This window comes from Leishmania infantum, chromosome 30, assembly GCF_000002875.2.
Source record: "Leishmania infantum JPCM5 genome chromosome 30".
NCBI lineage: Eukaryota > Euglenozoa > Kinetoplastea > Trypanosomatida > Trypanosomatidae > Leishmania > Leishmania infantum.
Window position 1 is genome coordinate 111,293 of NC_009414.2, and position 22,206 is coordinate 133,498.

Consider the following 22,206-nt stretch of genomic DNA (forward strand, 5'->3'; position numbering starts at 1 on the left):
CCTAGTCAAGACCCACCACTGCACAAAACAACGACGGCCATCACGGCGACGAAGAGAGCGCACGACACGAACAACGAAGACGAGCAGACACGAAGAAAAGCCGAAAGAAACCCGCACGACGGCGAAAATGAAAGATGAGTGAGGTCCAGCATCGCCACCGCAACCGCCAACTTTCACACAGCTGCGCACGAGCGCAGAGACACGGGCGCAGACAGCACACACAGAATAAAAGATCATAAGCGAAGAAGATAGAACAGATCGAGAGAGTGATGGAGGGAGGGAGGGGGAGAGAGAAGCATGAGTTTGTAGTCATTGAACGGGAGATAAAGAAATAGAGATAGAGAAAAGGGCTAGGGAGGCGGACGGCAGAACTCAGCATTGAGCGCCACCACCACCACCACCAAAGAAGAAAAGGGGAGTTGCATATATATATATATATACACAGAAATGAAGAAGGCGTGTGGCGGTGTCTCTCCCAACAAGTCGCGCGCACACCCACGCTCAAACAAGCAAGCAACAACAGCAAAAAGCAGGAGAAGGAAAGGAGAGGGAGCGGTGGTGGTGGTGGTGGTGGTGGTGGTGGTGGTGTGTGTGTGTGTGTGTGTGCACGCAACGTCCTTGGTGGGCACGAGAGCAAAGCCCAGCGGATGGGCATGCACGCAGCACACACAAATATTTACGGAACTTCAGCAAGCACGCACGGACAGGGGGAGCGAAAGAGAGAGAGAGAGACGCCATCGTTAAAAGAAAAGCATAGAGGCACAGATCGAGCAATCGAAAATAGAAGCGTCAACGAAAGCGGCAATGAAAACAGAAGGACACAAGACAGCAGGCAGCACATAACGCGAGCGGGCGCTACGCATGCGTGTGTGTGTGTGTGTGTGTCATCGTCGGGCCACGTCACACGCACAGACGCAGAGAGAGAGAGAGACATGCCCACAAGCGAAGTCGATGACGGCAGACACGCACACACACACGCATGCGCACGCAGCCACTCGTGCTCGAGGATGTAGTGAGGACAGCCGGGGGAAGGGAAGAAAGGCGCAGGGAGGGAGAGCAAAACAACAAAAGTGTGTTATGGAGGGAGACGAGGGCGTGGCTGTGTGCGGGGGACGGCCCCGTCGAAGAGGGACACCGCACGCGAGGTCCGCCTTCACCACCATCACCACGACATGACTCGCAGATGTTCTTGGTTGAGGCAACAATAACAGGCACACGCACGCAGATATATTACTCTCGTACTCACTACTACGGGCGCCTTCTGATATAGGGCGGCGCTTAAACACGGCAGCGCCGCCACAACGCAGACAAGAGAGCGCGTGCGCGTGCGCATCGGCTCGTTAGCGAATGGGCGGGTGGAGCGGTTGAGCGAGGTGACATAGCAAAACGCGGCAGCTACTCGGACAACGAAGAGGGCAGCCCAGCCGACACGTGAGCACTCTCGAGCAGAACAGCGGGACACAAGAGCGGCAACGACAGCGAAAGATGAAGAAGCGAGAGACAGATACCGACAATGGCGACGGAGGAGACGACGTGAGGGGCCTGCGTGAAGAGGGAGGAAGAAAGGCCACGGCGACCGAAACAGCCCCCCTTAACCGCCTCCACCCCCCCCCCCTTGTTCGACTTTTCCACGCGCCGCCCTCTCACTCTTCCTCTATGCTGGGCTAACCCCTCCCCTCCCTACTGCCCAGTCTATCGCACATAATGATGGCATTCGCACTTTGCCGCTGGTACGCAGCGGTAGGCCGGCATGTACCAGTGCCCGCACAATTACGCTACCTTGCGCTGCGCAGCGTCACGTTCCTTCACGAGCATGCGAATCGCATTGGCCGCCTTTGCCTGGTACACCATGAGCTCCGTACGCTCCGCCCGCAACGCGCGGATCTGCGCCTGAGCGCTTTCAGCGTCGTTGAATTCTTCGCCTTCACGAGGATAGTGCGGGCTGCCTGGGCTGCCTGGGCTCGCCGTGGCGTCGAAGTTGCCGACGGCGCTGAGGTAATCGGTGCCCTTAAGGGCCGCCAGCTCGGCGCACAGCTCCTCCTGGCGCTGCGTCGACTGCTCGCGCTCCATCTTGTAGCGCATGGCGAATGAGCGCATCTTCTGTGCGAGCTGGAAGCACTTGCGCTTCTCCTCGGCCACCACAAGCGCGAGGCGCACCCGCTCATCACTGATGACTTTCAGCTTGTCATCGCGTTGCTTCACTAACTCCCGCAAATCCTGGTTGGCCTTGGCCCAACCTCCGCTGGCAACTTCACCATTGGCACCAGGCACTCCACTGGATGGTGTCTCATCAATCAGCTTCAGTCGATCAGCCGGCACGTACTGGCGCAGCTGCTTGTTCTCGTTGCGCAACATCGCGTTCTCATCGCTGAGCAACTTCATCTCCTCGTCGAGGGCGGAAATGCGTTCCTCGTAGACGCCACGCTCCTCTTCCAGTGCTTCCTCCAGCGTCTTGTCGTTTTTGTTGTCCAGGTCTGCCATGAGCTGCAGGTACAGCGCCTTGTAATCCAGCACCTCGTGTCTCTTCGCATCCTGCTTGATTTGGCTGGCGCGCTGTCCAAACAAGATGGCGCTCAAGCTCTCCTCCGTGTTTTCATCGGAGGGGCTGATGTTGACGATGATGGAGGTGTTGCCGTTACCCATCAGCGAGTACTGGAGAATGCGGGTCAGCTTCGACTCACGGAAGGGTGCGTGCTGGGCGTTATCGGTTAGCGCAGTCACCACCTTACCAAGGGTTAGGAGACTGCGGTTAATGTGCGTGGCTTCGTCGAGCGTCTTGCCCTCCGCATGTGTCTTGCTCACACGCTCGCTACCGGCAAGATCGCACAGCACCAGGCGGCCCTCCAGTGCAACCGTCGGACCCTCCGTTTCAGCGCCGACGGTCACGGCGCCGACCTTCTTCGCCTTGACGATGTTAAGTGTGAAGATAGTGTGGGAGCGCGAGCTTGTGTTGTTCATGGACGTGCTCGCCATCTCCTTCCGCGCTAGGCCCGCTTTGAAGTAGGCCATGGTGCTCTTGTAGTCCTTTACCTCCCGCTCAACTGCCAGTCCGGTGGTGTCGGACACCATCACGACGTCGCCACGGCCCTCCGAGCCCATCTGGATGCGGACCTTACTCTTCTTATCATCCAGCAAGTCGGTGAGGATTTCGTTGTAGAGCTGCACGTAGCTGACGCTGCACGAATAGTCATTGGCCGTGTCGCTGGCGATCTTGTTCCAAATCTCCCTCATGGACTGCTGCAGCACACCCTCGTTATTCGGATCATCGTTGCTTATCGTAAATGTCTTGCCAGAGCCGGTCTGGCCGTACACGAAGAGGACGCCGTGCTGGCCATCGAAGGCAGCGTCGACGGCATTCCTGGCGAAGTTCTCGTACACATCCTTCTGCGTCACATTTGGCCTGAAGACGCGGTTGAATAGGTACTTCTTTTCGAATGATTTCGCGCCGGACTTGCGGTTCACGGTGATGGCGCGGGCGTCTCTGTCATCGTAGCTGATGTTTTGGAAGGTGTGCCCTTTCTCATTCGGCACAGGCGGCCGCACGCGGCAGTAAACCGCGATGGTCTTCGGCGCCGACTTGCTGCTTGTCTGCGTGCGTGACATGCCGATGAAGGGAGACGACAAGCAAAGCGAGAGAGCGCAGGCGCAGACACACGCGTCTGGTACGACGGGGAGCGGAAGAGGGGAGGGGGGAGGGAGCCCTGGGTGAAAAACGCAAGAGACAGCAATGAGAGAAGGACCCGAGAGGAGAGGATGGCGAGGCGGGGGTGTTGAGAGGCCGCTCAGCAAAGCGCTGGTGGGGGGGGGGGGGGGGGCTGGAGTAGACACGCGGGTTGTGCGCACGGCGGGAACGAATGAAGAGGAGGAGCAATGTCTAGCGTGTGTCAACCCTGTATGCTTCTTGGCGGTTAGTAGTCCACTGGGAGAATCAAGCGTCTGTGCAGCTCGCGCTACTAGCTGCGCGTCACGGTAAGCGGGGAGAAGCGGTGGGGCCGAAAGTAGGCGCGATGAGTCAGCAAAGGAAAGTGAGCGAGCGACAGGGAGACGGGAGGGAGGGCGATAAGAGGTGGCAGAGTCAAGCGAAGCAATGTAGAGAAAGAGGTGTCTTGGCACGTGCATAGACGTGGGCACGTGTGTCATTGCGTGAGACGCACACACACACACAGGGAGTAATGGAAGCAGACGTGAACAGCTCAAACAGTCACCACACGCACGGAACAGAGTTGCGTAGCGCGAGGGGAGGGAGAGATGCAGACACGTGGGTGTGGGTGCGCGGATGATAGGTCGCCATCGCAGCAGCAGTGCCAGCACGCACGCGCAGACTCTCTCAGACACAATCCGCCTCCGCCAAGCATGGGCAACGAGGCGCTTCTATGGATATCTATGCCCAGGTGATTTCTTCTCTACATACGTGCTTACGCGCCTACATAAACGAGCTCCCGGCGATGACTGTCAAGCGCATGCGGAGCACGTAAGCGCAGACACGGGTGTGCGTTCAGCACACCAGTTCACATGGGGGGGGGGGGGGGCTGCTCTGTCGGGCCCTTCCTCCTGCCGCGAAGGCCCCCCCATCCTCCACTCCCGCCCCGTCTCTGCGTCTCACCCACACGCTTTCCTGCGCGGCTCTACAAAGCGTCCGTCTCTCCTGGCACACACGCCTCATGTGCGAGACGGCAATGAGACAAGAGGGCGAGGGCACGCGGCTCGGCAAAGGGAGTGCGCAGCGCGCGGTGAGAGACCGGGGCAGTGGAGAAACTGCACGATGCGGGCAACCACGTCAGAGATCAAGCAGAGACACCAAGAGCAGGACAGTGCCAACGGGAGCACCGAGCAAGTTCGAGCGGTGTCCATGCGCATGTGTGGGTGTGTGCCATTAGCGAGGGAGGAAGGCAACTATAGGTACACACATATCCTGCCTTTGCGGTAGGCGTGCGAAGAAACTCAGTAAGGGCGGGGGCGGGGCGGATAAAACCGTTCGAGTGCAAGAACGCGGATGGCGGGAGGAGGAGGAGGAAGGGGAAAGACAAGGAGAGACGCGGTGCTCCGCTCGACCCCCTTTTCGCCGCCCACACCCTCCCGTCGCCCTTCGCCTTCTGCCAAGCCCTCGACGCATGCGCGCCCCCCTCCTCCCCCGTCAAGATCCGTCATCCCTCCGTCCGTCCGTCTGCACCTTCGACGCCCGCGCGCGCCGTCTAATCGGCCTTGACACTCGCAAACAAGATACGGACGAACACCAGGGACGCCAGGAAGCCGACGGCGCCAAACATAAGCGCCACCGTCACGCAAGCCAGCCCCATGTACCCAAAGAACAGGATCATCCCGAGAAAGCCCTTCACAACGGAGATGAACCAGTAGTACAAGACGCAGTACAGCATCAGCCACGCTCCGTACGACGCTGACACGAAGAAGGAGCGCCACCACCAGTGGTAGTTGAGGAGGCTCAGCTGGTTATAGGTGGAGAAGATAGATACCTGCGCCACAATGACCAACACCAGCACAAAGGCTGCAAGTAGGAAGGAGAACATGCGGTACGCGACGCCGAGCCACACACTGCTGAAGATGGACTGCAACTCCACATAGGACGCCGCCAGTGGCACGATGCCGAGAGCCACGTAGGAGAAAACGCCTTTCACGTACCACGGCTGCGGCGGGATCGTGCGCGGGATGGCGTTGATCTTTGCCGGGATCGAAATGTTGGAGCTGAAGCCGGCGACGGCGCCGCCGAAGCAAAGCGGCACCGAGACGCACAGCCACAGCGCCAGCAGGTAGAGGAGAGATGTGAAGGGCAGCGTGCTCGCCGCGTGGGAGCCGAGGTGTATAAAGTTGAGCGTGAGGTAAACCACGAAAAGAAACCCCGGCAGCGCGATGGACGTCAGAAAGATTGCCTGCCACGAGCGCCGCCGCAAGAGCTTAATGAGACTCGCCGTCACGAGCCCATTGACGCTGGAGAAGAGCACAAACAGCATCACAAGCAGCGATGCCAGCGTACCGCGCGAGTCGTGCGAGAGCATGCCAGCCACGGCAAAGAGCAGCGAGGCAATCACCATGCACATGATCTGCATGCCATTGCCGACAAGCACGGAGAGAAAGACAGCACCGCGCGGCGGCCGGAACACATCCCCATGCACAAGCTTCCATCCGCTGTCCTCGCGATCGCCCAGCAAGTCTTCCTCGTTGTAGGATAAGATGTCGCGCCGCACAGACCGCACGAGGATGTACCACAGGAGCACCGACTGCAGCAGCACCAATGATAAGACGTTCACGATGGAGTGCCAGCGCGCCTTCGACTCGCGCGAATTGTCGTCGACGTAGTTGTCCCAGCGCGTCTTCCACGGCGTCGTCGACACCACCCACTCAACGGAGTAGCTGAAGCGAATGCTCTCCATGGGCGTGATCTGCGGCTTGAGCACGGCGGGAAAGGTGCAGGTGCCGTCCCCACCGAGCTCGCTGGTGTGATACACGCTGCGGGGCTGCACCTCGAACTGCACAATCCGCACCGTTAGCGAATCTGCCGAGGTGATTGGGTAGTAGGAGACAATTAAGTGAAGGTGGTTGTACGCCTCTATAATCCCCGTTGCCACGGCCCTAGAGAAGTTGCCAAGCGGGAAGCCGGTGCGGATGCGACGGTGCTCGCCATCTACCGACGGCGCCTCCAGCGCCGGGAGTCCATCCAACACCAAGTGTGCCCGGTAGCGGCCCAAGATGCGCTTCTCGTACTGTTCCCTCTCGGCCGTGTTGAAACGCGCTGAGCAGATGAGAACACACTTCATGTCCGTCAGCACCTTCAGCCGAATGCCAGAGTCCTCCAGCGTTTCACCCATCAGCACCTGACCAATACTGCGACGCGATGGCGGCAGTGTGCTTTGGCTCAGTGACGCCGCGCACGGAAAAACGCTGCTCCACCGAAGCGGTACGATTTTCGAGCGAGATGTGACGGATTTCGCCAGAACGTGAACGGTCTCCCCCTGCGAGTACGCTAAGCCGAGGTCGTGCATAAAGGAAAAGCTGAAGCCGTAGGTGATGGACGAAGCCCAGCAAAGCACAACGACCACCACGCACAGCGCCGCCCGCAGCGTGGCCGGCGCGGCTGGCAAGCGAGTAGGCACTTCACGACGTCCCATGGCGCTCCTCTTTCTTTGAGCCTAACTATGTGCGTGTGGGTTCGCCACAGCACTGGTGCGATGGTGGTGGGGTGGAGTAGAGCGGCGAGACCGATGTTGAAAGGGGAATACAAGGAGCTCCTCGTGTGTATGTGTGTGGAGGAGGGCGAGGAGGAGGGCGTTGAGCGGTACAGGGAGGTGTTGGCGACGACGTCACGAGTGCGTTCGCGCGCGGCATGGGCAGCACACAGAGGTGATCAATAAGGAGGGAGAAGCAAAGTTTGCGAAGAGTGCATCCGCGAAGGAAGCAAGGGGCATGCAGAGAGCGAAAGGTGGGGACGGCGGTGAGCACCTTCTGTCCCTCCGCATCACTCCAGGGTCGCTCACTGAAGGTTCGGGAACCGGCAGATTATCAAGAGGGAGAGGGTCGCTTGTGAGAAAACTGCGAGTGCGTCTGCAAGCGCATGTGTGAAGATTGTCGTTGCTGTGCTGGAGTACATGGGCGTGCACATTTTGCGTCCCCCCTTCCTTCAGCTGCTCCCTTCAATCTCCCTCTCTGCCCCAGCCGACCATCCCTCTGTCGCCCACTGCCCTCGTGAAGAGACGCGCGTGCGCACAGCTGCAAGCGTACGCAGATTGCGTGAGGGAGACACGAAGAACCGAGAGAGAGAATGGGGAAGAGGAGAGGAGAGGAGAAGCGGCAGAAGGAGCAAGTTGGCAAACAGCAAAATGCATGTGCTCGTCGGGTAGGGGGCACATTGGGGCGTGTGGCATTGCAGTAGAACGCCAGGACACAAACCCGGACCACCGAAGAGAGGGAGAGATAGGTACACACGGGGCGGGGCGGCACACGAGTATAAAAGTGCACATGAAGTCGACAAACACACGGGTGTAGGGAATAGGGTCAATGGCAGAAGGGCGGGCGAGCAAGCAAGCGGGAATAGTGTAGCGAGGGATGGGGGGAGGGAGGCTGAAAAGGGATTGCGACGGCATCGACAACGGCAGCAGGCGAGAGCAGTGACGACCGCCCGAGAGAGCAAAGCACCCGTTTACTTGCAAGCGCGCAACAACGGCCGCACACGCACACACGCGCTCACACGCAGAGAGAGAGAGAGAGACAGAGACGCACAACGGCCTACGCCGAAGACACCAAAGCAAACGGGCAAGGCGACAAGAAAGTGCGGCTGAGAGACGGGAAGCGATGATGTAACGGCTCACCTCCGCCGGCGCTCTTATTTGTCGATCGGGAGAGTTGATGTCGCTGGAAACGCGGCCGTTGAGTGAAGACTTGAAAAAAGTGCGCAGAGGAGGAGGACAATGAGAGCGATCACGGAGAGCAGCAACAGAGCGAGATCTGCAGTGACGCATAGCGAGAAAAGGAAAGTCAGAGACGGAGACGGAGAGAGAGGTGTAGAGAAGGCGCTGATGGCCCCCACCCCTCCAGATCTCACCCGCTTACACCCCCTAGCAACTATATGCCATCCCACATCACCGCTTTCCGCCCTCTCGGCACAAGCGCTTGCTCCAGCACCTCCACCATCAAGCGCCCCGCCCATCGACTTTAATCGGGATCGGCGTGCGCGCATCGAAAGCCTCGATGGCGCTCAGCTGCCCCGGGTAGACGCAAACTTTCCGATCTCATCTATAAAGAGATGGCGAAGTTGTGGGATGGTGAAGGCGGTGCCGTCGGCATCCCAGCGGTATATTCGCTCCGCCTCGCAGCCGCCAATGGTCTCCTGTGGGCCGCGCACGTCCGACAGCCACGCATGCGCTATGGACTCCTTCGCTGTGCGCCGCTTCTCGGGGTTGTAACGAAGTAGTCCAAAGATGAAGTCGACGAACTCGGCGTAGTACTCCTCCGGCGGGCGTGGCTGAGGGCGGGCGATGGTGGCGCCCTCCGCAGCGATCGCCTCCTCTAGCTCCGTGTCGAAGCTGTCATAAAAGGTGGTCTCGTCAAAGCGACGCCGCAGCTCCGGGGCGTACTCCTCGAGCTTCTTCCCCTTGCTAGGGGGCAGGGAGGAGAGGTAGTGTATCGCCTCCGTTGACGTGCTCGGCGGCAGGTCACGTGCCAGGTCCGGTATGCCCAGCAACTCCACTATGAGATTGATCTGGTTGATGTAGTCTTTGCCAGGGAAGAGCGGCTTGCCGGTGAACATCTCTGCCGCAAGGCATCCAACAGCCCACATGTCCGCGCTGTAGTTGCAGTGCTTGCACACCAGCAGCAACTCTGGTGGCCGGTACCACCGCGTGAACACATACTGTGTCATGGTGTCGTCATGCCCGATACCCCGCGCGAGGCCGAAGTCGCCCAGCTTAAGGTTGCACTCCGAGTCTGTCAGCAGGTTCCCCGGCTTCAGGTCTCGGTGCAGCACATGAGCGCTGTGAATGTATTGCAGTGCGCACAGCAGCTGAAGGGTGAAGTACTGCCCGTGCCCGGCGGCGAGACGGATGCGTGGGGAGCGCAGGATGGCGTCCATGTCCGACTCCATCAAGTCGGTCACAACGTAGAGCTCGCTGTACGTGTCGACCGGGTCCGGTGACTTGAAGAGATCCTTGAGGGAGAGGATGTTGGGGTGCTTGAGATAGGCTAACAGCTTCACCTCCCGCAAGACGCGCTTTGCATCGACGGCATCGTCGAAGAGGTGCGTCACCTTCTTAATCGCCACCGGCTCGTTCGTCACCGCGTCCACGGCGCTGCACACAAAGCCGTAAGCGCCACGCCCCACAAAGTGCTGAACGTTGTAGCGCTCTGGGACCTCAAGGCGGTAGTCGTTCACACCAAAGACGTAAACCTTGTTGCCAGCCGCGTTAGGGCCCTCTACCTTGGTGAGTATCATTGCCGCCCACACTGTCCCCGATCCCGGGTAATCTCTGTAGCTGCCCCTCCTCTGCTCGCTCGACTCTCTCGTCGTGTGCGGTTGTACCCCCACACCACCACCCTATGTATGGCGACAGGGGCAACACGTGAGAAGAATGCGGAATGGGCCGAGAGGGGAAGACGAGGGCGTGGCGCGTGCCGCACCAAATACACACGTGTATTTGTCGCTTTCCTCTTCTCCCGCTGGGCGCATCGGCGAGTGCGTTTGTGTTGCCTCGCCGCTCAGCGCTCAAGTTAGCACGCACACGTTTTATATGCGCACAGATGTACGAGTGTATGTTTGTGTATGTGTGTGTGTGCGTTCCTGCTTAAACAGATACGCGCACCTGTGCGTGGCGAGAAGGGAGGGGCGCGGCAAAGGAGGCACGGAGAGGTGAAGCAAGAGAAAAGGACGTCATTCGTGATAGCGCAAGAGACCGCAGGAGCAGTCGTGGCTCTCGTAGTGTGCCCTCTCGTCTTCCCTACTATGGGCACGGCAACGCGGTGGTGTGCGGACTCATTGAAGCGCGTCGAACACAAGAAAGCAACAAGATGAAAAGCGATGGCAGGCAGGGGTTGGGGCGAAGCACGATCGGAACACACACAAACACGTGCACGTGCTCACGCAGCCGCACTGGCGCACATTGCACAACTAGCTGAGTGAGCCTGCACGCGTCCTTAAACCAGTGCCCAGTCGGCACTGTGCGCTTGAATGCGCATAGATGGAGGATAGAGAGAGAGGCGGAGAGGGGTGGGGTGAGGTGGGTCCTGTGGCAGTCTGTATTCGCTTTTCTCGCGCGCGTGTATGTGTGTGCTCCTTTTCACCGCACAAGAGAGGAGTTCAAGGCGTTGCATCGCGTTCGTCCCTGGATAGCTTCTTGATACTTCGAGTTGATAGTGACACAGGCACAGATGAAGAGATAGAGCAAAGAGGATGCAGCTACAGCGGGCACACACGCACACACACAGAGAGAGAACAAAACGAGCCGGCCAAAGAAAGGAAAAAGAACAGGCGTAAACAACAACAGCGACGACGACAGCATGATCAAAATCAGCGCGCAGGCACATACACACACAGGCTCACAGGTGCCCCACCCCACGTTTGCTTCCGAAGCTCTCCTTCTCTGCTGCTGCTCTCTTCAGCGTGCCACACACAGACACACACACACACACACTCGACGCACGCCATCGAGCAAGCAAACATATGAAAGAACACCATCAAATAGAGAGAGGTGGGGGAGAGACGTACACATACACACCACGCAGAACAGGGCAAACAGAGCCACCGTCACCATCCCCTTTTGCTTTTTATTCGGCCTCTCAGGTCTTTCGCTCGAAGGGGACGACAAGAGGGAGGCGGCACACGCGAACAAAAAAAAAAGATGAGCATCAAAAGAAAGACCCGGAGTGAGTGTGCGATGGAGGGAGAGGGGGAGGGGAAGGAGGGGGTGTCTCAGTGGGGCATCAGAGGGGGGGGGGGCACACGACCGCTGCGGCAGACAAGGCGCGCCTCCTTCCTCTCCTTCACTCGGTCTTTCTCTGTTGTTTTTCCGTCACGCCCGCCACCCCCTCTCCCACACAGAAGAAAAAGAGGCTATCGCAGCCAGTGCCAATGCACACAAGAAAACAAGGAAAAGGATGAGGCGCAGTGGTCGCAGTGGCAGTCAGGGCCTCAATGTCTGATCAGCCGCTTCTCCATCCTCTCCTCCGAGACGTGCCACTACCTGCTTGCTCCCTCAGCCTACCCCAGCCCTTACGCGCAGACGCACATACGCGCCAACAAGCACACGAACAGATACAGGGAGCGGGAAAGGGGAAAGGGGTAGGAAGGCGTACAAACACGCACACGCATACAGATTCACAGCCCGCTCGTACAAGACAGGACAGCACAGCCAATACAAGCCGAAAGATGAGAAGCGAAGGAAACCAAGACAAGCGCGGAAAAAAAAAATGAACAGGCAAACGGAACATCACAAGACCGTGAACGCCCACCTAGCCCTACACGCGGACACGAGAGACCGGCAAGGGGGATAGGAACGAGGGAGAGAGAAGGGTGGAGAGCTACAAACACGCGGTGAAGGAAGACGGAGGAGGACCAGATCAATGCGCTCATGCCTCCGCAGTCAAGTGCACGTGTGCAGCGTGAGCATGCACGCGGGTCTGTGATGTGGGTTGTTCTCGGGTAGAGGAGGGGCGATCGTGGAGCGAGGAGGAGAGCGACGTCATCGCACACGCATGCGGTTGTGCTGGCGCAAGCCGCTGAGAGAAGACCCCGCCGCTGCTTTCCAGCCCATCATCGAGAGGCGTGTATACGTGGACGTCCGTGTCTTCGCGTATACTTCACCGGCTTCCCAGCTCCATCTCGGTCGCCCACTCCTCCTCCCTAACAACGCTATTGAGCTTGATATTGAGGGGAGTAGTCACGGCCGGCAACGATTCCGGCATGGAGAAAGCTCAGCGGTGCCTTTGCGTCGACGCGCCCAAGCGATGGTTGACGGAAGAGACACTTTTCATCCATCACTACCTCATAGCATCTCTTCACTCGCCACGTTAGTCCCACTACCCATACGGCCCCTCCTCCTCCTCTTGCATCCCTCCAGTAGCACTAATACACTCCTCCTCCACTCCATGGGTACCACCCCTCGCCACCCTCTCTATTTCCCTATCTGCTTGGCAGCGCACACATACTGCATACAAGCCCGAAGAAGAAAAACATATACAGAAATAAAGGAAAGAGGCAGACAGACAGACAGAGCGCTGAGGTGTGTGCAGTTGACTTCCTTGGCGTGCCCCTCTCTTCCGCCATCCAGGGCCACCGCTTCCACCGCCACCCACCACCCTCCAGCCCCAATCCCTCCATTTCTCTGTCCGACTGTATAGGCGTGCGTGCGTAGGTATGTAAGTGTGTACATGTTGCTCTCTCAGGTTCATCGCCTCTTCCAGGCACAAGGTGCGATTGCCCGCGCATTACGCCGTCCGCCGCACAAGCAGTCCGTAGCACGGTGCCGAGACGAGCTCCGAGCATGCAAACACCAGAATATAACAACACGCATACGTGGGCTAAGAGGCGAGAGGCAGGAAGGAGTGACGCATAGGGGCAATAGGGAGGAGGATCGCCGTGGGAAGGTGACGGCGGCATGTCCGCTACGAGCTGTTGCCCGTATTGGCGAGCGCCTCAAAGAAGCTCTTCTCGTTTCCTGGCGCGGGGCCCTTGCCGAAGAAGGACCATTCCGTCTCCACATCCACCTCGTCGCTCATCTCGAAGGCGGTTCGCATCACAGGCGGCTGCGAATTCAACTTGTTCTTGGAGAACGCCTGCAGAAGCTGGTAGCGCGTCTGTAGCGCTGCCGCCGTCGTGGTGTGGCCGAGCTCCGCCATCTGCGCGTAGGCGGCGCGGCAGGGCTGCTGATTGCGCGGAAATGGCGGCCCCGGGACGAAGGATGTGGCGCCGAACGACTTTACCTTGGAAGCGCCCTCGGCCAGCTGCACCACTAAGCAGGAGATGTTGTCCTTGCTGCCGCACCGGATCGCCTCATCGCAAACGCGGCACGCTACAACCGCCAAGTCGTCCCAGCAGTTTTGCTGCTGCTCCCACACAAACTGGCAAACGTCCTCGTTGGAGAAGTTGCCCTCGAAGACGCCGTCACAGGCGAGAATGACAAAGTCGTTCGGCTCGCATTGCAGCACCGACACGTCGGGCACGGCAATCACCTTCTGCATTCGGTAGTCCTTCGTCCCCTTTACCTTGAAAGACGCATCACCGAAGGCGCGCGATACAGCAAGGTCTCCGTCGACGCGGTTGCTGACTACACTGCCGCCGCAGGCAACGATGCGCTCCGTCTCTCCCGGAATGTACGGCTTGTGGTCCTCAGTGGCGAAAATCAGTTTGCCGCCGCGGCAGACGAGGATGCGGGAGTCGCCGACGTTAGCGATGGTCACTGTGAGGTCCTTGCGGATGACGCAAAAGGTGCCGGTGGTGCCGCCCTCGGTGTTGGCCTTCATGTAGGCCTCATCCACCTCTATGCATACCTTCTCTAACATCTCCGCCGTGATCGTCTCCGGCAGCTTCTTTAGCCGCTGTGGCAGCTCCCTCGCCACGTAGGCGCTACACTCGGCGTTACTATGTCCATCGAAGATGCCAAAGTACGCCACGTCGGCGTCGTCGGTAGCGACTAGCATGTGCGCATCCTCCATGGAGTTGCGAAAGCCGTTCTGCGAGGCGCAGGCAGCGTTTACAAAAGAGTTCCCTGCACGATCCACGACCTTGCTAAGGATCGGCTTCGGTAGCATAAGGCCCATCTTGGCGGGGAGGGGTGGGGGAGCGTCCCGGGGGGTGTGGTGTGTATAGGTATGGGTATGGGTGTGGGTATGGTCAAGATACAGAGAAGGCGTTTTGGCGGAAACGGCGTATGGGGCGTACCACGTGACGGTGAGGGCTGCAGTCAAGGGGCAGACGGACGTGGCAGGCGAGGGTGGGGAGGACTCGGAAGGCACAGGTGTGGATGTGTGTCTAACTGCGTAGCACGACGCACACGATCAGGCCAGGACAGCAACACGATGTGACCGTGATGAGACGAATAGCTGATAAGGTGAGAGGGGAACGGGTTGGAGTGGCCAACGCGTGAAAGACAGAAGGACGCCGCAAAGAGAAAGCGTGAACTGAGTAGTGATTGAGGGAGGGGGGCAGGAGAGAGAAGGGGGGGACAAGCAGGCAGAGGGGGAATGTGTATGAGGGGTGGAGGGCAAGGAGGGAGATGTGGCCGCACGCACGCAGGCACACACTGAAAGAAAGAGATGCCTTTGCTGAGCACCGGTCCGACGAGGGAGGGCGTAGGCGCCATCAGCGCTGAGGGGCATTCCCCACACGCACTGCAACGGAGAGAGAGAGAGAGACAGAGCGGCAAGAGCGAGACATGAAGCCGTTTCAGCCGCTAGCAGCTGAAGGAGAGGGAGGGTATATTGCCGCGGATGACGTCGCTGGCACGTGGCTTCCCCAACAGACAACCGCGCACTCGCACCAAATGCCAAGAACAGGCAGAAGGAACAACAAGCACAGAAAAGAGCGGTCGTTCACATTGGCGGAACGCTGCAGACACGTCGCAGCAGCTCGCCTCTGCTCTGCAACCGTGAGCGCGCCTCCTTCAGATGCAGGAGCACATCCTTTTGCGGCAGCGTTAGCAGCGGCCCTTGCTCTTGATGGAAAAGGGCGACGGCGATCTCCACCGTGACAGGCCAATCAGGCACGAGGAGCTGGCCCCACGCACGCAGCAGCACCGCCGGGCGACAGTTGATGCACGAAAAGGCTGAGAAGCCACGGAGAGGCGAGCAGCGAAACGTACACAAAATTTGGATGTAAGTGCGCAGCTAGCACCGGCAGCAGTGCTGGCAGGAGTGGAATACCGAAGAGGCACAGCTCCCGCAGCCCACGCACGCAGCCCGTAACAGGGCCCCTTGCGAAGGCAGCAGCCACAGCAAGAGGTTCGGTGCGGGTACGTTGCCCTCGCGCGTGAGACTGCAGAAGAGCTGAAACGATTGAGTGCCCAGCGCCACCATGAGCAGCACGGCGGTGATGACTGCCATTCCTTGACAGCTCTGCGCATCTGGGTCCAGAAGCGCGTATGCACAGAGAGGGCGGCGTGCACGCACTGCTGCCCGAGAAAATCCTCCAGAGATCCACGAAGTAGAACGCGCGATGGGGGCTTGTGGCGCACGTCGCGGTCGATGGACTCCGGGCGCAGCACGATCGTGCCTCGACGAGCTGATTGCAGAAGCGGCATCGCTCGCGTCTGGCGTGGCCACCGTCGAACCCGCCAAAGCGTGGGCAAGGGCTCTATAGAGGTCCGCCCCAGCCATCTGATTCGTGGCTGGCTGCTGTGGGCCTCCCGAGAAGAAGCCTTACAGTAAAGCACAGAAGGTTCTGTGAGAGCCCCCGTCGTAGGGGCACAAGCGACTCAGCCGCCGCCCCCGAAACCATTGCTCAGTGAAGGTGGCGTCAGCATCTGCGCCCCGGCGACTCCTCCAGCGCGGGGGACGATTCCGCTTCACAGCATACAGCATTCACCGCGGGCAACGAGGCAGGTGGCCCCAAGGCCACATTAACGGATGCACCAGACTGAAGAGTCGCAGCTGCTCGTGCTGCTGGTGGCTCGTACAGCATTTCCATTCCTTGCCTCCAAGAGAGGAACAGACCGAAATCGAAGGCCCGCCACTTCTTCGCCGCCAGTGCCGCCCCGTCAGCCGAGCAGAGGTTCCCCGGCATCGCGACTGCGGGATCATCAGAGAGAGTGCTTCCATCAGCACCGGCGACAGGTGCGTACGGGACACAAAGTAGACAGAGAGCCGCAGGCACCCAACACCAGCGGCGGCGATGCGTTGCCGCAAGACGAAGACAGCATCACCCGGCCACCAGCCGCCTTGAAGCAGCGACAAGCGCCTGTCGGCCAGAGGACGATCTTCCTCTTAAAACGCGCGTTAGATGTACCGCGACGCACTCTCGCTGTATTATTCGCCGGAGAAGACGTAGGCTACCAGTGGAGCTCATGACCACTGAAGGGGGCGGTGCACGCGTCGCCGTGCGTGTTCAACGGCATTCCTTGAGCCGTGAAGGCGATGCCGAGAGTCTGCCTAACGCGAAACTAATGCCACGGTAAGCGACAAGCGAAAAGAGAAGCGGCGGTGGAGACACCACGCAACACATCCCCGCGCATAGACACGAGGAGAAAACAAAAAGATCTAGAGCGTTCCAGGGATACGTGGTGTGCATGTGAGTCTCGTTCTTAGGGAGGGAAGCACGTACACGTGCACAGGGCAGGGCGCAGAAGAAAAGGTTGGTTGTATGTGAGCCAATGACGCCGAGGCAGGCACGGAAATCGCCCTCAGCCTACTGGGTGGACCAGCAGCGAAACGCCTCCTCTGTTACCTTTTCTTTACAGCGGCTACGCACTGACATCTGTGCACGAACTACCTTCGATACGTGATGATGCAGCTTTCGACTCATATGCGATCTCCCTTCGCCATACAGTGCTCAGTGTGAAGGGGGGTGGGGGCAGGACGACGATGCACGGCATCTCCACTGCCAGCGATGGTACCAGCGCACTGCCTGGGTGTCTGCTCACAGTGCATTCCTTCGGTTTTTCGCTCTTTGGTTTTCTCTTCCATCGGCGCATCCAAATGATCCGGCAACCTCCTCCAGCGAGGCGCGCGCGTGTGCACGTGGGGGCGCGCTCTATGTGTTCTCACGGTAGCGCACACCCACGCGCCCGCTCACATGCGGTCCCGTACGTGAGAACGAGAGCCGTCAGCCCGAGATTAGCGAATGCGCAGCCAACACAGAGGAGCAGAGCGACGGAAAAGATGAAGAGAGCGCGTGCACCAAAACAGAGGATGGGCGGCCGCGCTCACGACATGCAGTGCTCGTCTTCTCATCGACCCCACCCCTGCCCCTCACCTCACTAACCCGAGAGGGGCACATGCACACGCTGAAGAGCTCTCCTGCGCTTCACACAAGGGAAGGATATGCGTGTATACGTTTCTTGCCGGTGCATGTGCAGGAGACTGTGTGCGCCAGTGTGTCGCACGTCCCGTCCATGTCACAGGTAAGCAGCCGTGCGTTGCATCCGTGGATTCTAAACGAGGCTAGTGCGGTCCCGTAGATGCGCATAAACAGAGAGCGGGAGAGACGCGCATACGCTCGCGCCATCACCACCACCACAGCCACGGTACCAGCAGCACACACCATCCTCTCCCAGGCAGCGCAGTCCCTCCATCCACGACCACAATGATATCGAGGAAGATGTTGGGGGGCCTTCGTTGGAGAGCGAGCACCCCCCTTCCCCGTATAAAGAAGAACAATCAGCCAGTCGCCATCAAGATGAATATCAGCAACGCAGCACGCAACATCACCATCGAAGGCGAACACGAGAAAGGAACGCACAGCACGAGAAAGCGGAGGGAGAAAGCGAAATGGAGAAGCACAGAGAAGACCAAACAGACAGGTCATGAAGGAGGGAGAGAAGGGGGCAGGCGAGGGCACACACACAGACACAGACAGAGAGATGAGGAAAGGGGCGAAGAGGATACACAGCAAGTAAAGGAGAGCGAAACCAGCTCTCATATGAAATCACAGGATACGTACATGTTTGACGGATGAACACACACACAGGCATCAGGCATTGGTAAGAGAGAGCGCACGTGTTACGAGCGAGAAGAGCTGTGAAGAGCAAGGCGGGCAGCAATGGCAGTGGCGGAACTACAGCAGCGACAACGACGGTTGCCACCGCACCCCCTTCTACTTCCTTTCTCCCTCTCTTGTGGCAGCAGCAGCACCAACAGAAACAGTGACCCTGCGGTGGTGAAGGCAACGCTCGAGTAGGATGAGTGCACCAGAGCTGCTCAAGAGGCCTCAAAGAAAAATGAACCGAGAAAGAAGACCGTTGGAGGGGGGAGGGAAGTGCGAGTTGACGGGAGAGGAGGGGCACACAGACACATGTGTAGGTAGGGGGGTGAGCGGCGTGGCGCGGATGCGTCCACAGAGACAGCCCCCGTCACGAGTCAAAGAGCCACAACACACCACACTGCAAGAGAGGGCGGCATGGCGCAGCGGAAAGGAAAGAAGGCGTGAGAGTCGAAGGAGAGCCAGTGACGGTGACATCCCCCGGCATTCCTCTCTAATCGCCCCTGGCTAACATCAAGCACTCATCACTTCTACTCACGGCCCCGCAAACTGTCACGGCATGAAACACCCATGCGAAGCAACAAACTAGAGAAAGCGGAGAGAAAGCCTTCAAGGAATCACTGAGAGCCAGTACCATCTGGGATGGCAGAAAACAAGTAGAGAAGGAAAAGGGCAGTGCAATGGGCAAGTCACAACCGGAGAGAAGACAGGAAGTGGGACGTGTCACGTGGCACACGCACCGGCACTCATGCACGCACACCACGAGATCAGGCTGGCCAGAGAAAAGAGAAGAGTTTAGAGTATAGGGTCGTTTACAGTGCACATGACAGCCCCTATGATGCTTCACTAACTGGCGGTACCACTGGAAGCAGTCACGGCAGCCGGCGCGCCTTATCCCACGCTCAGTACTCCTGACCATCTACACCTTAAGTCCTGCTCGCCCCACAAGCTCCCCTCTTATGCCCTTCACCGACCTCGCCGACTGCTCACGTCGAAAAAGAAAGGCGGAGATAGCGGCCTCGCGCCATCATCGCCGACAAGAATAAGAGGAAGGCACATCGTAAGGCACGGCCCGCACGCACACGCCCGAAAACAAAAGATGATAGAAGAGCTAAGCACATGAGTCACGCACGTGGCGTCATTCACCGCCGCACGCCCGCCCCCCCCGACAACTCCTTCGCCAGTCCTGCATCAACTACGACTGGACAGCGCGAGGGGCAAGGGATCGGGGGAGGGGGAGGAGAAGGACAGGAGGCCAGAGGAGAAGACAAGAGGAGAGGCACCGCCCTCACAGGGCACAGGGAGAGAGAGGGAAGGAGAGAATACACAGACTTGCGCACCGTCACGAAAGGCAAAAGAGCGACAAGACAAGATGAAGAGAGGGAGAGGCGCGCTGCGGAGACACACATGTGCGCGCGGCACCCAGAAATGGAAGATCGAGGGGAGAGAAAGCCAACCGGTGCGGCAGCGAACAAAGCAAAGGACGAAAAAAGTGCTGACGCACGCGTACACACTGGCAGGCACACGAGGAGGACGACATCCTCGCACGCTTCCGTCGCGTGTTTCCGCGACTGCCAGAGATTTGGGCGAAGTGTTGCGCAGGCACCAGCAAGGGCCCCGGCACGTTTTTTTCTGTGCTTCTGTCTCGTCCCTGCGGCGCCCTGCTCTTGCTTTCGTAAAAAACTGTGCCCTTGATGGGCCCAGTGTGCGGGCTGCCGAAGAGGATGAGGAAGGGAGACGTAGTTGCGGGAATTGGGGCCAAGGTACTGCCGATGCAGCCCCTGAGTCCTGCGTCATCTTTCCTTTCTGTACAAGCCGCGTCGACTGCACGCAAGAGAAAGACGGGAGCCGGTGCGCTGAATCGCCGTGGCCGCGCCGTCGCTAAAGCTGGGGGTTGTCTCCGGCGGCACGAACAAGAATTCGCTCGACTCGTTGGACTGCGTGTCCGCCTGCATCACTGGCTCTGGAAGATCAGCGTTGTCGTTCTCCTCCTCGTACGCCACAGGGGCAGTGATCTCGTTTGCTGCCGGTGGCGGCGGCATGTGTCGCTGGCGGGGCGTCGCGTAGGCCGGCGCTTCGGCGGACGAAGACTCAGATTCACCAGAGCTGGTGGACTGGGAGGTGGTGCGTGAGCATACGCTCTCTGTGTCGCTGTCGTCGCTCGTCTCCAGCAGCTTGTACTCACGGCAGTATGCACAAAGAATGACGATGAAAGCCACCACACCAGCGCCAGCGCACACACTCACGAAGATAATGAAGAACTTCAGTGTGACGTTCGCCCACTCGTCATCATCGAGCGGAGGCTTGTTAGAGGGCGGCGATGGCGACGGCTGGTGTCCACTATCTATACTAGTGTCACTGTCACTGCCAACGCTGCCAGAATAGTGATGTGAGCTGGGCGTGCTGGAGACCGCCATGGAGGAAGATGACCCGCTCACAGCAACGAGGGCCACTAACGCGGCTGCCTGAAGCAGGATGCACACATGACGTAACGCGAGCCTCATGTGCAGCAGGCGTGACAGGTTGCCGGGTGACAACGAAAGCATCCTAGAGCACGCTCCGCCAGCACAGGAGGGAGGCCCCGAGAGGGTCATGGAAAGACAGGGCGTGGAAATTCAGCGGTAGAAACCGAAGGAGGGGAGGCAAAGTCGCTCTCTCACGTGCGCAGATGCAACCGAACGCTTGCTGCCATCTCACTCACTCCGCAAGCTCGACGTGCCGCAGCACGCGCTCCACACCCGTCACAGAGTGTTTGTTCGACTGTCAAGCACACGCAGAGAAAGAGCAATAGAGGAAGGACCGAAGATTGAGTCACCACACCCTCAGACGACCGTCGCGATGTCGTGACGCCGTCGATGGAGCAACGTGCTATATTACCGCGGGCAATCGCGTATACGCCGGTGACTCCCTCTCCGCTTCCTCTACGTATGCGTTGCCAGCGCGTCCACTGGGAGTGTGTGTGTGAAGATACAAATCCGTCGCAGAAGCATGCGAGGAGTGGGGTGGGGGTGGTGAGGGGGCGACAGAAGACGCTAACGGGCTGTGCTGCCACACCGGCGCGAATGGTATCAGTGGATGACGTCAGTGTTGTGGTGGCGGCGAGGAGGAGGGGGAGTATCACACACACACACACAAGAGAGAGAAGCAACAGGTGGCGCCGCGCCGCATCGAAGTGCCATGCAAAGAAGAGGAAGAGAGAGAGATGCCGTATGACGACAGCAGCACGAGAAGCGCGGAGAGCTCAACAATGAAAGGGAGGCGTGAGAAAAGAAGGCGTGCATGAGAGAGCGAGCGAGTGCCGCGGCATGTCTGAGAAGTCCCAATATACGGCTGATCCGTCAACTTGCGGCAGCAAGGCACGCGTAAGCGGCGGCAACAGCGGCCTCTCCCTCTCCCTGCTCCCTCCGAAGCTCCTTTAGCGCCCTCGTCGCATGTGGGCACCGATTTTCCTTCCCAGTGGCGAGCGCAGCTATATCTGCGACTTTGACAACGGTCATCGTAGTACACCCGCACAGCTGCGCGGAGCTCTCTCGAGTACCGCTGTCGTTGCTCGTGACCTACGTGCTGCCTTGTATCTTCGTTTCCATGTTCAGATGCTTTCCCCCTGTCACTCCCCCCACACACACACACTTTCCCACCTAGATCTGTCCCCCCCGCCGCGCAGTAAGTGCGTTGCGTTCTCTATGTACGCGCCGATGCGTGCGAAAATCCGCTTTCTCAAAGGAGCAACATCCGAGCAGGAACACTCTAGGGAGAAGGAGGACCCGGCGTTGAGCGAACGTGGTTCCCCCCAACACCGTCCCCCTCCCTCCCTCCCTCGACGCACAACATATATGCACAGATGCATACACACCAGAGCGCTATCGCACGCGGCCTCAACTGCATGCACGCAGTCCGCAGCGAGGACGACGACGATGGCGATGCAGGGCAAGAGAAGTGGAAAAGGAGGAGGAAGGCAGCGCTCGAGAGGCGCGTAGCAGACATCTGGCCCCCTCCTGGGAAAAGAGGGTGAGCAGCCACCGAGAAAAGAACGCGGAGCCGAAGGAGGGTGTGTTAGGGGATGCAGAAAGCGAGCG

The 22,206-nt window shown here is 59.1% G+C and overlaps 5 protein-coding genes across 5 annotated transcripts; all 5 read right to left on the reverse strand.

Moving 5' to 3' along the window:
• Positions 1-1,770: 1,770 nt before the first annotated feature.
• LINJ_30_0350 (putative kinesin) lies at positions 1,771-3,603 on the reverse strand (the record flags this gene model as incomplete). The annotated part of the gene is made up of 1 exon (XM_001466844.1): positions 1,771-3,603. The coding sequence occupies one exon, from the start codon at positions 3,601-3,603 to the stop codon at positions 1,771-1,773; it is 1,833 nt and encodes a 610-aa protein (XP_001466881.1).
• A 1,589-nt stretch (positions 3,604-5,192) lies between these two features.
• Positions 5,193-7,121, reverse strand: LINJ_30_0360 (putative endosomal integral membrane protein; the record flags this gene model as incomplete). Its single annotated transcript, XM_001466845.1, has 1 exon — positions 5,193-7,121. One exon carries the CDS (start codon positions 7,119-7,121, stop codon positions 5,193-5,195), a length of 1,929 nt encoding a protein of 642 aa, XP_001466882.1.
• A 1,583-nt stretch (positions 7,122-8,704) lies between these two features.
• On the reverse strand, positions 8,705-9,937 carry MPK12 (putative mitogen-activated protein kinase; the record flags this gene model as incomplete). Its single annotated transcript, XM_001466846.1, has 1 exon — positions 8,705-9,937. One exon carries the CDS (start codon positions 9,935-9,937, stop codon positions 8,705-8,707), a length of 1,233 nt encoding a protein of 410 aa, XP_001466883.1.
• Positions 9,938-13,101: 3,164 nt separating this feature from the next.
• Positions 13,102-14,256, reverse strand: LINJ_30_0380 (putative phosphatase 2C; the record flags this gene model as incomplete). Its single annotated transcript, XM_001466847.1, has 1 exon — positions 13,102-14,256. One exon carries the CDS (start codon positions 14,254-14,256, stop codon positions 13,102-13,104), a length of 1,155 nt encoding a protein of 384 aa, XP_001466884.1.
• Positions 14,257-19,923: 5,667 nt separating this feature from the next.
• Positions 19,924-20,676, reverse strand: LINJ_30_0390 (hypothetical protein, unknown function; the record flags this gene model as incomplete). Its single annotated transcript, XM_001466848.1, has 1 exon — positions 19,924-20,676. One exon carries the CDS (start codon positions 20,674-20,676, stop codon positions 19,924-19,926), a length of 753 nt encoding a protein of 250 aa, XP_001466885.1.
• Between the last annotated feature and the right edge of the window lie 1,530 nt (positions 20,677-22,206).